The sequence below is a fragment of the Rhineura floridana genome, chromosome 6 (genome assembly GCF_030035675.1).
Source record: "Rhineura floridana isolate rRhiFlo1 chromosome 6, rRhiFlo1.hap2, whole genome shotgun sequence".
Taxonomy (NCBI): Eukaryota; Metazoa; Chordata; class Lepidosauria; order Squamata; family Rhineuridae; genus Rhineura; species Rhineura floridana.
The window spans coordinates 116,511,259-116,527,133 of record NC_084485.1 but is presented as its reverse complement, the minus strand read 5'-3'; the positions used below and the strand labels follow the sequence as shown (position 1 = coordinate 116,527,133).

The 15,875-nt window shown below is 40.5% G+C and overlaps 1 protein-coding gene across 1 annotated transcript in view; it reads right to left on the bottom strand.

The window, feature by feature from the left end:
• The window catches only part of LOC133386878 (calcium-activated chloride channel regulator 1-like), a 55,283-nt gene that overhangs the window by 22,436 nt on the left and 16,972 nt on the right, over positions 1 to 15,875 (bottom strand). Inside the window, exons 6-10 of the mRNA XM_061630649.1 lie at positions 10,261 to 10,482; positions 8,088 to 8,315; positions 5,633 to 5,810; positions 3,537 to 3,643; positions 1,392 to 1,622 (exon numbers count right to left, since the gene is read on the bottom strand). Coding sequence (XP_061486633.1) covers positions 1,392 to 1,622; positions 3,537 to 3,643; positions 5,633 to 5,810; positions 8,088 to 8,315; positions 10,261 to 10,482 — 966 coding nt within the window. The remainder of the gene's footprint in view (positions 1 to 1,391; positions 1,623 to 3,536; positions 3,644 to 5,632; positions 5,811 to 8,087; positions 8,316 to 10,260; positions 10,483 to 15,875) is intronic.

Here is a 15,875-nt window from a genome sequence, read left to right as displayed (position 1 = left end):
ATCTTTTGATCAAGATACAGTTTGGGTTTTTTTAAGATACCAAGAAGAGTGGGCACTGGAAACAGTGCTATGCTGGGCATATGATTAACTTAAATCCCCAGCTTTGCAAAAAGGGAAAGTCAAAGGGAAGAAGGGCAGGGTTTCCTCTTGGATATTCAAAGAAGCTGAATGTTGGCAGATTCAGGACAGACAAAAGGAAGTACTTCTTTACTCAGCGCATAGTTAAAGTATGGAATTTGCTCCCACAAGATGCAGTAATGGCCACCAGCTTGGATGGCTTTAAAAGAAGATTAGACAAATTCATGGAGGACAGGGCTATCAATGGCTACTAGCCATGATGGCTGTGCTCTGCCACCCTAGTCAGAGGCAGCATGCTTCTGAAAACCAGTTGCCGGAAGCTTCAGGACGGAGAGTGTTCTTGCACTCGGGTCCTACTTGTGGGCTTCCCCCAGGCACGTGGTTGGCCACTGTGAGAACAGGATGCTGGACTAGATGGGCCACTGGCCTGATCCAGCAGGCTCTTCTTATGTTCTTATGTTCTTCCAACTCTACTATTCTATGATTCTAACACTGATCCTGGCCTGACTGCTTTGGCTGCCAGTTAATTTCCAGGTTCAATTCAAAGTTCTGGTTTTCTATAAAGCCTTATGTGGCTCAGGACCCCAATACCTTAGGAATCACCTCTCTTGACATGAACCTACCTGGACCCTGGGTTTGTCATCTGAAGCTGTTCTTTGTGTGCCCCCTGCGAGGGAGGTGTGGAGGGTGGTAACAGAAGATTGGGTCTTTTCAGTGGTGACTCCCCAACTGTAGAATGCTCTTCCCAGATAGGAGTACCTGGCACCATTGCTATCAAGACATTTTTATTCACCCAGGCATTTTGCTCCTAATTGGTGTCTATCTTTTAGTTGGGTGGGGTAGGATGTGTCCCTTTTTATGTTATTGTAAGATGCGCACTTTTAGTTAATAATATTCTTTTATTTTTTGATGTATGTTAAATTTTGTATTGGATTATTTTTAAAATTGTAAGTCACTTTGAGACAAAAACATTTGTAGTAAGCAACAAATAAATATAATAAAAATCTTTTTTTACAAGAAGTCTGCATGAAAATTCATCTGTATCTTAGTGTGACTTTCTCCTAATATACATGTTTGTATGCAATTTTGCCTAATATACACATTTTCAAACACCTTACTTGGCTGAAGAACTGCATTGCAAAGTTCATGAGAAGTGCACATTTTGAAGGATGGCTGTGTTTTGGTTCACATATTGTTTCAGAAAGTGTGAATTAGGTAAATTCACCTTTAAATGAGAACTGAATCAAATTTCTCCCACGTTCCTTCTGTAGGGTTAGATGCCTAGAGAAGTTTAAAGAGAGCTCAGTTTTTACCTTTGCAGTTCCAGCAATGTTGAGTCGTGCTGTTCCGCGGTTGGTGCTATCAATTACAAAGTCTTGATTAACATAGTTTTTTCCTTTGGGATCTGTCAGAATAATCATTGGAGGATATATGGCCACACTCCATGAAACTACGAAGAAAGTGTCATTTCCCACCGTTTTATCAATAGATACTACACCATTCAGCGCCATCAGGGAACCAATGCTTTGTCCTTGACTTTCAAGCTGTTGGGGAAAAGGAGAAAGTAAGCACTCTGATGTATCAGAAAGGTTTTATCAATTCAAAGCAAATGGCTTATTTCATTTCATAAAATGTAAAGAAATCTGTGTCAATCAGCTGCATTCACAGTGGATAGTTCTGCTGAGCAAAAAATGCATAATACCGGGCTCCCGCTGGGAGGAAGAGCGGGATATAAATCAAATAATAAATAAATAAATAGTACTCAGCCATGACTAAGAATGCAAATATAGCCTGGAGGAGATTTGCCTTGTCCCATACAGACCTTCATTTGTGCAACGATGAGAAAACTGTTATCTACACGATCTCATTGTTCACAAAGGCAGAGAGGAAGGTAGAGGAGCAGCTACATCTAAACAGCTGGGAGCAATTGCAAGTCCAGCTCAACAACACTGCCCACTCCATACCACAATGGAGGTTTTACACTGAAAGGCAGATAAAAATATTTCAAATAAATATACAAAAGTCCTGTGTAAAAAACAGGTACAATTTTGCAGAGCTTGGAAAAGTTACTTTTTTGAACTACAACTCCCATCAGCCCAATTCAGTGGCCATGCTGGCTGGGGCTGATGGGAGTTGTAGTTCAAAAAAGTAACTTTTCCAAGCTCTGCAATTTTGCAGCATGTTTCAGTGCGATGTTTGGATTCTACATGAAGCTATTTCATTAGCAGTAGCACATAAGAAACTAGAACAGACTCTGACCAAATGCAATCAAGAGGTTGAAACTGGAAGACACAAATCTAATTCCACAAGCAGAAGTAAATGTGCAGTCAGTATGCTGTAAGGCTTTTAGGACCACACTAGATAAGGCAAGTTAGATCCCTGATAAGATCTCCTAATGTAGAGAGCAATCCAAACCCAAGATCAGCCAGGATGGGGGGGGGGTTGGAATTGGCAGATTTCTATCTATGCTGGCCAAAGTCCCTCATCCCAGCTCAGCTGGAGATACACCAGTGTAAATCCTCCATCCTGGCTCAGCTGGGCCTCAGCCAGGGCTCAGCTGAGGCCAGGGTAACTCCAGAAAAAGGGGGATTCTGGAGTTGTGACAGAGGCGGGGCAGGATAGACTTATCCCCATTGCACACCCCTTTCAACTGAGTCCCATGATCATCTAGAAACACAGTGGAGGTTACACTAGCAAAAAGGTGGTGTAAGTCAAAGTCCATTTTAAAGGCTCATTTTCCCTCTGCAAAGCTTGGGGGCTGGCTCAGCCGGCAGTAGCCTGCTCCCGAAAGGAGTTTGGAGTAGGAGCAATGTACCCTGGCTTAATTTAGGGCAGCATAAATTACACTAGCTTCCTGTAATTTGAGTGCTTTGCCACTTTACTTAGCAAAGAGTAGCCAGTGAGATAAATCTGGACTGGGAAGATTATGCTGGGTTTTCTGTTTTTTAATTCTTTTCCCTTAAACTATTTCCTGATGAAATCCATTCCTCAATCTGGTATTTGCTCAAATAGAGGGGGGAAAGTGAAAAATAGAGAAAAATTAAGTACGGTTACACATTCAATTGAAATGAGATCGTTAAATTTTAAAATGTTGTTTCAACTCTGCCAAAATCTGCCTCTGCAGTTTGTCCTTCTCTATGAATTCTGGCTGGGTCCAAATCCCCGCAAAGCCATGAAGCTCACTGAGTGACCTTGGGCCAGTACTGCCTCTCAGCCTCAGAGTCAGACAATGGTAAACCACCTCTGAATACTGCTTACCATGAAAGCCCTATTCATAGGGTTGCCATAAGTCGGAATCGACTTGAAGGCAGTCCATTTCATTTTCCTCTCCCTGCACAATAGCAGCAAAATACAGACTTTAGAACTGATCTCAGTCTGTGCTATTTTTAATTTTTCAGCAGTGACTAATTATAATAATAACAGACTGCTGTTTGTGCTCAAATCTTCACAATGCAAACCTGAAAAGATTGTTGACTGAAATCTCCACTTCCCGAAGCCATTCCAGTGAAAGCATTTATGAGACTGTTGGAATCCAAATTGTCAGTGGCAGAAAATTTCAAACCTCCTGAAATGTGATTCAAAGAATAATTATAATAATCTGTCAGGTGGAATAAAATGTAATACATTTTTATATTTTATAGTAGTGCACCCAAGTGTGGTTGCACAAGTACAGTTCTGAGTGGTATGTGCAGGTTTTTAATGTTAGGGACTGTAAATATCCAGCAACCTATTACTGCACATATCTATAGTTGGATCAGGGGCTGTGACTTTTGTGAGAACTGAATTATGTTTTCCTTTATAGAAGTATGTAGTAAAAGGTATCAGAAACCTCCTTTTCTCAATTCCTCTAAATGAGTTGTTTCTAACTGGCAAGACATTCAAAGGTTAGAAGAAACTTTTACTTGAAATCTTAGGTATGGATTATTTAAAAGAGAGGCCAGGGGTACTGCTGGGTACTTAACAGATTTGGGGAACAGGCCCTTAGATACAAATTTGCAAATGCTAATTCATATGCATAGAAGTAAATTTAGATATTAAATGTCTCAAAAGGCAAACCAACTAGTTTCCCATCCAAGTCATCCCAGATAGGTTGTTGAATTGCACCCCAGCCCAGATCACCCCAAGTCTTCAATTAATTCACCCTCAGTTAATTTACAAACAGATCCTAATCCAAATCAGTTCAGTTCTCCTCATTTATTACCAAATAATCTCTATATAAAGTCATCTTAAATTAATTTATTTCCCCAAATTAATATCCTTACTAACATCACTCCCACAATTCATTGTCCTTCAAATTCACTCCTTAACAAACTTGTATATGACTTGGCTCCATGGGTTCAATAAATGTGCTATGTGTGAGTTAAAGAAAGTGAACTGCGTTTTTGCTGCTGTTCTTGATTGTACTAATGCAAAAATAAATAACATTTAATCATGTTATTTATTATTGTTTTGTTGAATCTTTATTTTGAATCTGGGAAAACTATTTAGTGCTCAAGAGATACTGCCCAAGCAGGATTGAACTCACCTGATGCATGGGGAGTTCAATCCTGCTTTCTGCAGCCACATCTCTACCTGTCCCATGGCATATATAATGTCAGGTATGGTGCAGGTGTGTATGGTTTCAGGAAAATGGCCTCACAGGGCAAATGGAGAAGCTTGGTGGGCCAAGGGTGGCCCACAGGTTGGAGGTTCCCTTCACCAGTTATACAGCTTACATAGATGTGACCAGTTTTCAATTAATGTACAAATCCCAAGTCAAAGCAGGGCCTCCCCTTCTCTTTTTTGCCTCATTTGCTAAAACAACAGTTCCTGTTCTTTTGTGCAGATCTAAAACTTGTATTTAAAAATAATTTTAAAAATCAAAAGCTGTGCATCCACTGGTAAATACCTACATGTACACCCACAATGGACCTCAGGTTTCAAGTACTAATTGAGGGGAGGGGGCGACAACACACTGCAAATACATCCCATCAAGCACCATTCACTAGTGTGGACAGGAAACATTGATATAGATTTTGGAGGCATAAAATTGCAGCTGCTCATGTGAATGAAGGCATGCAAACTTGCACACAACAATAGTGACCAGTGTATGCATTAATGCTCTTGTGTGGACACAGCCAGAGGAGGAGAGACAGAAGGCAGAGAGTTGTCTTATATGGAGGCTTGGGGCAGGCTTCTCAGTAACAGCATCTAGTTTGGCCCTCAGTTTACGTCCTTGCGCAATCACTTGCCTCCATCTAAGCCCACATTCTGTTTCCAACAATGGTCATCCAAATGCCTTTTGGAATCTTCCAAGTATAACATGATGTAGAAAGGTTTTCCCTGAGTACTCAGGGGCATATAATGCTTCTGAATATGGAGATCTCATTTAGTTGTCATGGCTGAAATAAGAGTTTCCATTGGTGGAGCAGGCAAAAGGAATATTGTGTGGATGAGAGTAGCTTGGCAAGGTAGCTGAGTCTTGTAGTAAACTTACTTTTTTGAAAGACACCAGCTGCCACTATGTAGCAAAAAAGAGTCTTGAAAGATTTTGACATTTTGCTTACTCACATACCTGTCATGTCAGCCAACGCTTCTAGTTCTTTTGCAGCACTTGGTCCCAAAGCAATAGTGTGAATGATAGACCCACTACTTTCAACTTCTTTAAAGCAAGAGCCAATGCCTCCGTCTTCTCCATCTGTCAAGAGCACAATTTCACAGCCTTCGGTACTTTGATATTTTTGTTTAAACACCTGTGTGGAAAAAAGCATTTAAAATGTTAGCAGGAATATTAGAACAAGTCATGTAGAAGCCACGGGATACTGTTTGGGCTTATAATGATCACCAACTGTTTGGGCTTAAACTGCAGGAGAAACATCTGTAAAAGCTCAGCAGGTGTGTTGTGTTGTTTTTGCACATGGGCTAATTTCCTACTTGTGACAGAAGCAGACTTTGGTGAGATGGGTGCAGTATGTATTGTTAAGGGAAGTATTAGCATTTGCTACTTCACTACTTTAAATAGGTAGAGAATATGGGCTGAAGCAGTTGGTGCAAAGTGGTCTGTGCAAAGTGGCTGGCTCACTCCTCTCTCTAGATGCTCTTCCATTACAACAGCCATAGCAGCTCCATTCCCCTGGAAGTAATGTCTGCACTAGGCCTCGGTATGAAGAGGGAGAGAAGGCAGACAGCTTCCATAGTACTACCATTGCTGGGAATACACAGTGACATGCTATAGCTTCTTCCAGCCAACCTTCACAGCTTAGGACCCACACATCAGCCTGCCTGGTGGTCACTGAGGTCATCACTAGGGGGTTCTCCTCTGGGTGTCCCTGTCTTCTGAGTAAGTTGGGTGACAACTTGGGATAGAGAAGTATTCTGAAAGTTTTGGGCAATACTGAAACAAAATTCTGTTCAAACCTCATTGTGTTGCAGAGGAAAAAACCCTGTCCTGTCCTTTCATCGTTCATGTCTGAGATAGAAAACAACCCTGAGGGCAGATGGCTACTTCATGGGCAATTGCCTGGCTCATTAACATGTGAATAAAATCAGGAAACATGGAAATAATATCAACAGTATTGTAAATAATATAAAATATAAAAACGTGATGAAATTAACTATGTAACTATGTAACAGACCATTACACTGTTGTTACAGGAGACAAAACTGGTTTTTGTAACTATAGTGGATTGGGATGAAAGAAACCTAATTTAACTAAATGTGACTTACAGACCGGGACGTAATAATAGTCGAACAGACCACAAGCTGCACAAAATATGAGAGTGAATTACATCCCTAGTGACAACTGAACTAGTTCAATCAAGGAAATAATAATTATTGTTTGTTTTTGTAAAAGAAATTCTCCATTCTACATGGCGCAATCCAGTATATATCTATTCAAAAGTAATTCTCATTGAGCTCAGTGAGATTTACTCCCAGGTAAATATTATAGCAGGTGTGGGGAACCTTTTTGGCCTGGCAGCCAGATCCTTATTGATCTCTTCCCCCATGGGCAACTTTGACTGGTGGGCAGGACAGCCTACCTGTCCATCACCTGATGTCCTGTCAAACAGTCAAAATCTTTTGCAAAAGCTCAACAGCCAGCTGGCAAACCTGTTTACTACAGCCATTGGCTATGCAATCAAGTTGCCTGTGGGAAACCTGATTGTGCAGCCAAATCTAGCCGTGTCTCTCTACCCCACACCTAATGTCCCATATGATGTAGTCCTGGGTGTAGTCGGGGTCATGGGGATCATAGACATTTACTTTTGGAGGGAGCAGGGTCCCAGCCAGGTCCCTATGTATGAAAGGGGACCATATTAGTCATTGAGAAGGTCATTTTGTGCTGACTGGGGCCAATCAGAGTGAAAGGAGGTGAGTCAGCTACTGGGAAGGCCCTTCTCAGTAGTTAACACACAGCCTCCCCTTTCATGCTGATTGGCTCCTAGTCCTAGCAGCATCTGTTGTAATGGAATGTGGATTTGCAAGATGACATGGAGAGCAAGGGAGACAAGGGAAAGTGGAAAAGGGGGCATGACTGTGAGGGGGCATGGTGTGACTATCATGAATGGACCTGCTACCTCTGAATTTGCCACTATATTACTGATGATGGCAAGCGTGGAGCAGGTGGGCATGGTGTGGAGGAAAAATGGCCTCATGGGTCAAATTGGGACCAGTGCCTGGCCAAATTTGGTCCACAGGCTGGAGGTTCCCTACTCTGACCTGTATTGTAGGATTGCAGCCTTAGTCTAAGACTGAGTAATGTTTGGGTTTGGAGAGATTGTGCATTAGCTCAAAAAGTGATAAAAAAGTTTTTATCCTAACTTTGAAAAAACACAATATTAGCACTAATTATGATTCAGTATCGAGAGCCTAATATCCTGTGCCAATGCCGTGGTGAAGGGATAGTTTTGCTGCTGCAGAAGTAGGGCATATTTGCTGCCTCTCTTGCTCACTCTGGATGCCTCTGCTGGGCCCAATCCTTCCCACTGCATCACCCAAAGAAAGTACAAAGCAGAAAATTTCTACTTCACCTGAAATCCTGACCGCACTCCAGAACATATGCTTCTTCCTTCTCCACTAGCTGTGGTAGGCAGATAGGCTGCAAGTGTTTGCCGCTCACTGTCACTGGTGATTTGTCGCAGATAAGTCTGAACTGTTGCTGCTTCATTAAATGTGACAATTCCAACCCAGGAGCCCATTTCAATAATCTGTAGGAGGAATATTTCTGCAGCTTGCTTCAGTCGACCAATGCGATCATACTGCATATGAATAAAAAACATGAATTGTCAATGCATTCCAGGAAGCAAATCTAAATAGATTATTATACTTAAAAATACAGGTTGATAAACATGTATGAATACAATATAGACAATTGCATAATATTTATGAGTTTCCTAAAGTACCTCAGCCAGGTTGTGATGTGGAGCACAATCCATCTGGAAGTTAATCTGCACAGGCTCCATAGAAATGAAAGGGAGGTGAGCAAGACCACTGTCCATTTCAAGGGTGCTTGTCCCATGGATTATGTTCTTGGATAATATTTATAATATTTTTGTTGCTATTTTGTTGTTATATGCCTTCAAGTTGATTACGACTTATGGCGACCCTATGAATCAGTGACCTCCAAGAGCATCTGTTATAAAACACCCTGTTCAGTTTTTCTAAGTTCAAGTCTGTGGCTTCCTTTATGGAATCAATCCATCTCTTGTTTGGCCTTCCTCTCTTTCTACTCCTTTCTGTTTCCCCCAGCATTATTGTCTTCTCTAGTGAATCATGTCTTCTCATTATGTGTCCAAAGTATGATAATCTCAGTTTCATCATTTTGGTTTCTACTGACAGTTCTGGTTTAATTTGTTCTGACACCCAATTATTTGTCTTTTTCGCAGTCCATGGTATGTGCAAAGCTCTCCTCCAACACCACATTTCAAATGAGTTGATTTTTCTCTTATCCGCTTTTTCACTGTCTAACTTTTACATCCATACACAGAGATCAGGAATACCATAGTCTGAATGATCCTGACTTTAGTGTTCAGCGATACATCTTTGCATTTGAGGACCTTTTCTAGTTCTCTCATAGCTGCCATCCCCACTCCTAGCCTTCTCTGATTTCTTGGCTATTGTCTCCCTTTGGGTTAATGACTGTGCCAAGGTGTTGGTAATCTTTGACAAGTTCAGTGTCCTCGTTGTCAACTCTAAAGTTACATAAATCTTCTGTTGTCATTACTTTAGTCTTTTTGACGTTCAGCTGTAGTCCTGCTTTGTGCTTTCCTCTTTAACTTTCATCAGCATTCATTTCAAATCATTACTGGTTTCTGCTAAGAGTATGGTATCATCTGCATATCTTAAATTATTGATATTTCTCCCTCCAGTTTTCACATCTCCTTCATCTTGGTCCAATCCCGCTTTCCATATGATATGTTCTGCATACAGATTAAACAAATAGGGTGATAAAATACACCCGCCTCACACCCTTTCCGATGGGGAACCAATTGGTTTCCATATTCTGTTCTTACAGTAGCCTCTTGTCCAGAGTATAGGTTGCGCATCAGGACAATAGATGCTGTGGCACCCCCATTTCTTTTACAGATGTCTATATATTATCTGCTAGTAGGTTATCAACTCAGTTCCAGAATCATGAGTTAGAGTTTTTATTTGCTTAGCAGTTATTTAGTTACACAGAACATGGGTAGAGCAGGGCTATGGGAACACACAATTAGCCCTACCCCCCAGGAGCTGTGTAACTCCTCTAGATCCGTGACGTCTTTACTGTGAAGGTTTGCAGCAGGCATTTGTGTACATCTGATAAAGCTTCTTGCAATTTGAAAACCCTGAAAGATTATTATTGTTGTTGTTTATGGGCAGATGGACGTGGTTTAGGAAAAATGGCATCAGGGGTCAAATGAGACCCCCTGAAGTACCATGTTTGGCCTGGAGGCAGGAGGTTCCTCACCGCTGCACTACAGAGTGCCCACCCATCCCCTAGAACATTTATCCTGGGCAAATTAATTACTGTAAATTGATAAATATGCAAATCAGGTAAATATCCAATCACGTAAAGCAAAATTTAGCCTCACTATTTCTAACAAAGAATACAATTTATTACAGAAATGCTAATTCTCTTTCAACATTTGTTTTGACTACTGACATTAATTCCATCATTTTGGAACTATCTAGAAATATTTCTTCTGGAAAACACAGACTTACCGAACTCATACTTCCAGAAACATCAAGAACTAGACACAAAGCTCTGTCCTGTGTTTGCAGCAAGGAGATGGTGGGGTTGGGTGGAGGAACATTTATTGGAGGTGAACTGACAAAGTCAGTGGAGTTCATAATTACTTCCCATGTGCTCCTGTAATTGCACAGCTTATTCTGCATATTTGTTGCTTTAATATTATGGTTACTTTCATCACAGAACTGAGTAACCTAAATAAAAGATAAGAAAATGCATTCATTGCCACACAAAAAAACATTACAGAGTGTTATATGGGCTTTTAGTTCTACATATACATTACCCTTTACCTCACAAAAATGTAATGACAAGGGTCTCCAAAGAGTATGGATTTATCCAAAATAGCTCTAAGGACCACATCTCATCAGCACAAGGATTTCTGCTTGTCCAGTGGAACTTCCCCTCCTCCTTCTCTCCCTGTGTCTCTGGAGCAGATTTGGAGAAGGTGCGTGGTGGAGGAAGAGAGGGGAAAAGTCCCACTGCACAAGTGGAAATCCTTGCACTGATGGAATGCATTAGTTGGATACCACTGTCTGTTTCCCATTTATTCACTGCTCCCAGGGCTATCTCCCATGCAATCAGTCTCTGTCTCTATTTCATACTGCAAAAGAGAGGGCCAATGCTTATGTAGCAAAAATGGCAACAGCCACGCATGAGAGGAAGATATAGAATGACTTGAGGAATCTTTGAAAGAAAGAAAAAGCCTTAAAAAGTAAAAAAAATGGGTAGAGACAGGCTAAGCACATGTACCTCACTCTCCTCTGAAATGGTTCTGAGTTCACACTCAGGGGAGAAGAAATGCAGTTAGGATTGACAGGTCAGAAGCATCCCAAAGCCTGAGATTTCAGGGGTTGCCCCTAGTGATGTCATGGGACAGGCCCTAGTGATGTCATTAAGCATGATACATTAAGCATCAGCCACAGTTGCTTGGAGCATACAGTTCAAACAAAAACATTTCTCTGATTGGAAATTAAAATGGAAATCTTAGGTAAAAGATGGAGCCTGCGTAGGGAATGTTTAATCTAGCCCACTTGCTTCTGGCAAGAAGGGTTTAAGTGCCCTCACCAGTCACCAGAAGGCTGCTAAAGGAAAAAGGGAGCCTAATGCTGTGGAACACTCAGGAGTAAAGATGGATGTCCCTGGAGGCTGCAATTCTAAACACACTTACTAAGCTCCATAGAACTCAACAGGACTAACTTCTGAGTAGCTATGGTTTGGAACGTGCTGCTGGTAAAGCTTGACTAGGGATCCTCTGCAAAGATATCCATATCCAAGCAGGGTTGGCAACATCCTGCCTGGAATGCCTTGCCCCTACCTTTTAAAAATGGCTGCTCCAAACTTCTTTGCAGATTTGATCCTTCACTTCAGAAATATGTCTGAGAAATGAGTAAGAGAAGAAAATTCTCTGCCCTTTCCTGTTTATCCTGTGGGCTGCTATAAACTCACCTTGACAGCCAACCCAATTCTAATGAGTAATAATTGACAGAGAGAAAACACATATGGTTTGGTCTACCTTCACAGGCAGCAGCTTGGGCACAACCACAATTGCAGCCACATTTCCCAGTATGTGAATTCTCTTTTACCACTACTGGGCAAGAAACAAACCATCATGCAACCAACAAGGTGTACCATCAGTGGGTTTAAGGGGGTTGAGCTGAGGGCATGGAACCACTATTACTTCTATGGATGTAAGGGAGTGAGGTGAAAGGTAAATGAAATGCAAACAGAAAAACAAAAACAAAAGACAGTGATGATTTCCTAAATGCAATACCATACCAAACACAACAAGATTCCTATGAGTAAGGCAGAAAACTCAGCATCCCACAACCAGTCAGGATGCCTAACGAATACTCAAAACTAAAAATGTCCTGGCAGCCAGTTAGCCAAGGTTACAGAAATCCCCATGCAGTGCAACCTGACTTGGGGACTGCAGTTAGTGCAGAACGCTGTAGCAAGATTGCTGACATGAATGAGACCCTATCAGTACATAATACCTCTGCTCTGAAATCTGCACTGGTTGTCAATTTGCTACCAGGTCAAGTTCAAGGTGTGCTTTCCATGTTACGGGTGCTACCTAGTACTTGTTCTGCTCTTGTAAGAAATAGATTAGTTAGTGTGACAGCACCTAGGCTTTGGAACTCCTTGCCTATTGACATTAGACATGCACTTCATTGTAATTTTGACACCTGCTAAAAGCCTACCCAGGCATATAGATTATGTTTTTTATCTGTTTATAACTCATTGTTGGTTTCATTATGTTGAATGTTTTTAAATGCCTGTCTTGAACTGTTCTTGCCAATAATGTTATTGTTTTAATAGCTTCTATAAAACACTTTGAGGGTGTTTTTTGTTTTTTTTACAATAAAGCATTATATAAAAGTTGTTTATAAAATACATAAATGCATTTTGGCGTCACTGTGCCCTTGGGTCTCTTTCCACTTTTAGGCACAATGGAATCTGCCTTATACTGACTCAGGCCATTTGATACTGTCCAGCTTAGTACTGATGACATGGACTAGCATTAGCTCTCCAGGATTCCAGGCAATAGTCTTTTCCAGAGATTGAATTTTGGACCTTTGCATGCAAAGCATGTGCCCTACCACTGAGCTACAGCCCTATTTTTAAAAAGTATCTTTTAAAATTGTTCTTTTTAATTCATTAATCAATTGAAAAGCACAGCAGACTAGGGCAGATCCACACCATGCATTTAAAGCACATTCAACATACATTTGAAGGACATCAATCCCTCCACAGAATCATGGGAAGTGTAGTTTGTTAAGGGTGGTGGGAACTATAACTGTAAGGGGGAACCAGAGCTTGGAAAAGTTACTTTTTTAAACTACATCTCCCATCAGCCCCAGCCAGCATGGCCACTGGATTGGGCTGATGGGAGATGTAGTTCAAAAAAGTAACCTTTTCAAGCTCTGGGGGGAACTACACTGCCCAGGATTTTTTAGGGGAAGTCATGCACTTTAAATGCGAGTTGGATGTGCTTTAAGTGGATCTGCATTACTTCATAAAGTTTCCCTGCATATAAATCATTTTAATTAAATCTTAAAATGGAAATAAGATGCAAAGTTTACTGGGTGACCATGGGCTATACATAATCTCTCAGCCTAGTCTGCCCCTCAGGGTGAAAACAACAGAGGGGCACCATGACCAACCTGAGGAAGAAGGGCACACTTAAAATGTAGAGGAAATAATAATTTGTAAATAATTTACAATCATAGTGTGAAATCAGATACATGTCAAGAAAAAGTATGAAGAAATATTTATATAAGCATGAATGTCAAAGATGTTTATTATTTACACAACCTGTAAAGATACTTATAGTGCAATCCTATGCGTGTTTACTCATAAGCAAGCCCCAATGGGGCTTACTCAAACAGGGAAGCATGCACAGGACTGCAATTCAGTGATAAGGAACTTTACTCACCCAATCCAAAATTCAGAATCCTGCCACTTTAAGCTGTTTTACAACTGTTTTATGATTATTGGATTTTAAATGGCTTTATTTCTTGTTGTGAGTTGCCTTGGTTTCCAACCCTACCTCACAGGCTTGTTGGAAATATTCCATACATGCACACACTTGAGATGAAAAAATACATACACCCCATATAATAGTTTATTGTCAAAACAAGTTGGCCATTGCAGAACTTTTTTTAAAAAAGTTTCCCGCCAAACAAAAGCAGTGACACCTAAGTAAGCCCTGCCTAACTGCTTTTAAAAAAAAATGATCAGAGGGGGAGAGAAAGATTTACAACACAATCCTTTTCTATGTTCACTCAAAAGTCCCACTGATTTTCAGCACAATCCTAACCATGTCTACTCAAAAGTAAGTCCTACTGAATTCAATGGGGTTAAGTCCCAGGTATGTGGAATTAGCATTACAGCTTTACTCCCAGAAATGCTCCAAATTGGGAAGATCTTCAAAACAGGTTATGAATAAGACAAATAAACTGCTCTCTTCAACAATCCAGTAAAATTTAAACTTGTTTGACTCCTTAATTAGAAAAGCATAACATTGAAGCATGTACAGTTTTTAAAACTTCTGTTCAAAAATTATTTGAAAGATAAAATGTATAATATGCCATTTTTTGCAAGTAATTAAAAAACCCTGCATGTACACTTTTATTATAATTGTAACTAAAATTGTTTACTGTGTATGCCCGCTAAGATCCTTTTGTGACCTTCTGTTGTAGTGCAATCCTATGCATATTTACTCAGAAGCAAGTCCCAATCTTGTACACAGGAAGTACTCTTTATGCTGCTGAAAGCTGTATCTTTGCTTTAATGTGAGACAAGCAGGAAAAGGAAACTGTTCTCACAACTTGAAATAGGGTTTAGGTATTGCCTGGGGTCAACAAATCTTGTCAATCACAGCCCTAACTTCATTTATTAGCTAAAAACCTGGAAGGGCAGGGATTAGAGGAGCCGGTACTAACAGAAGTTGGGGGCACGGCTGACATTTTGGTTTATATCTCTTGAACCGACCACCTAGAAAGTTAATTTAAAAAAAAATGAAAGCTAAGAGTCTGGAAATTAAGGCGATTCACCTGGAGACCCAGAAAGGACCCCACAAAACCAGAGTCTTCAGGCAAAAACCAGAGACCTGACAACCCTAACCAGGATGCATCTTTGTCTTCTGAGGAAGGTATTCCCTGGACATTCTTTTGTGCAAATTAAAAAAAAAAATCTCCCTCTCGATGGTAAATGCAGAGAGTTGCAAACAGTCACTTGTTAAAAATAATTGTATAGTTAACTTACAGTACAATATGTACATGTCTAGTGAGAAGTCTCTTTATATCTAATGGAGCTTACTCCCAGGTAAATCAAATTTGGTATAGGACTGCACTAATTAGGCAAGAAAAGGACTGGCTGAAGTCTTGAACCTGTACCAATTTGGGGGGGGGATGACACTTTACAGTACAAGGAAGTATCAATCTGGTTAAGGCAAGTAAAATTTGATGCCTGTAATACAAGGACTAATCTGCAATCCAAATGCAATAATACAGCAACTGCTAGGGTTGCCAGGTTCCTGGCCTGAGACTTAGTTAGAATTTATTTCGATCAAAGATCAGTACATAGAAAAAGCATGGTTAAACAAGATTATATAGAATACATAAAACCATAAATGAGTAAAAAGTACAAAAGATACAGAAGACCTTTTGGAGGCCAGGCCTGGCAACCAAGAGGTCTTCTGTATCTTTAAAAGTTGTGCAGGGGGAAGGGAGAATTCCACCTTGTGGTTTTTCTCATTACAGTGTTGCAAGAACACCTGCATTTGGCTGACTTTCTCTACTCCTAAAGATACAGGATCAGTCTCAGGCCAGGAACCTGGCAACCCTAGCGACTACTACGTAGGGACAAAGAGAATAATTACAATAGTTATTATACAACCACAAGAGTAGCTGTATACTATAGCCAGCGTGGATTTTTCACATTCCACAATGTTAAATTAAAAATACCCCATGCCATTCTAATGCTTACCCTAAGCTCATTTCAAAACAAAACCTTACAAAACCTATAGTCCTGAATTCAGAAACATTTGCTTAACAACCCTGTAAATTTTCATGGTGATAGACAA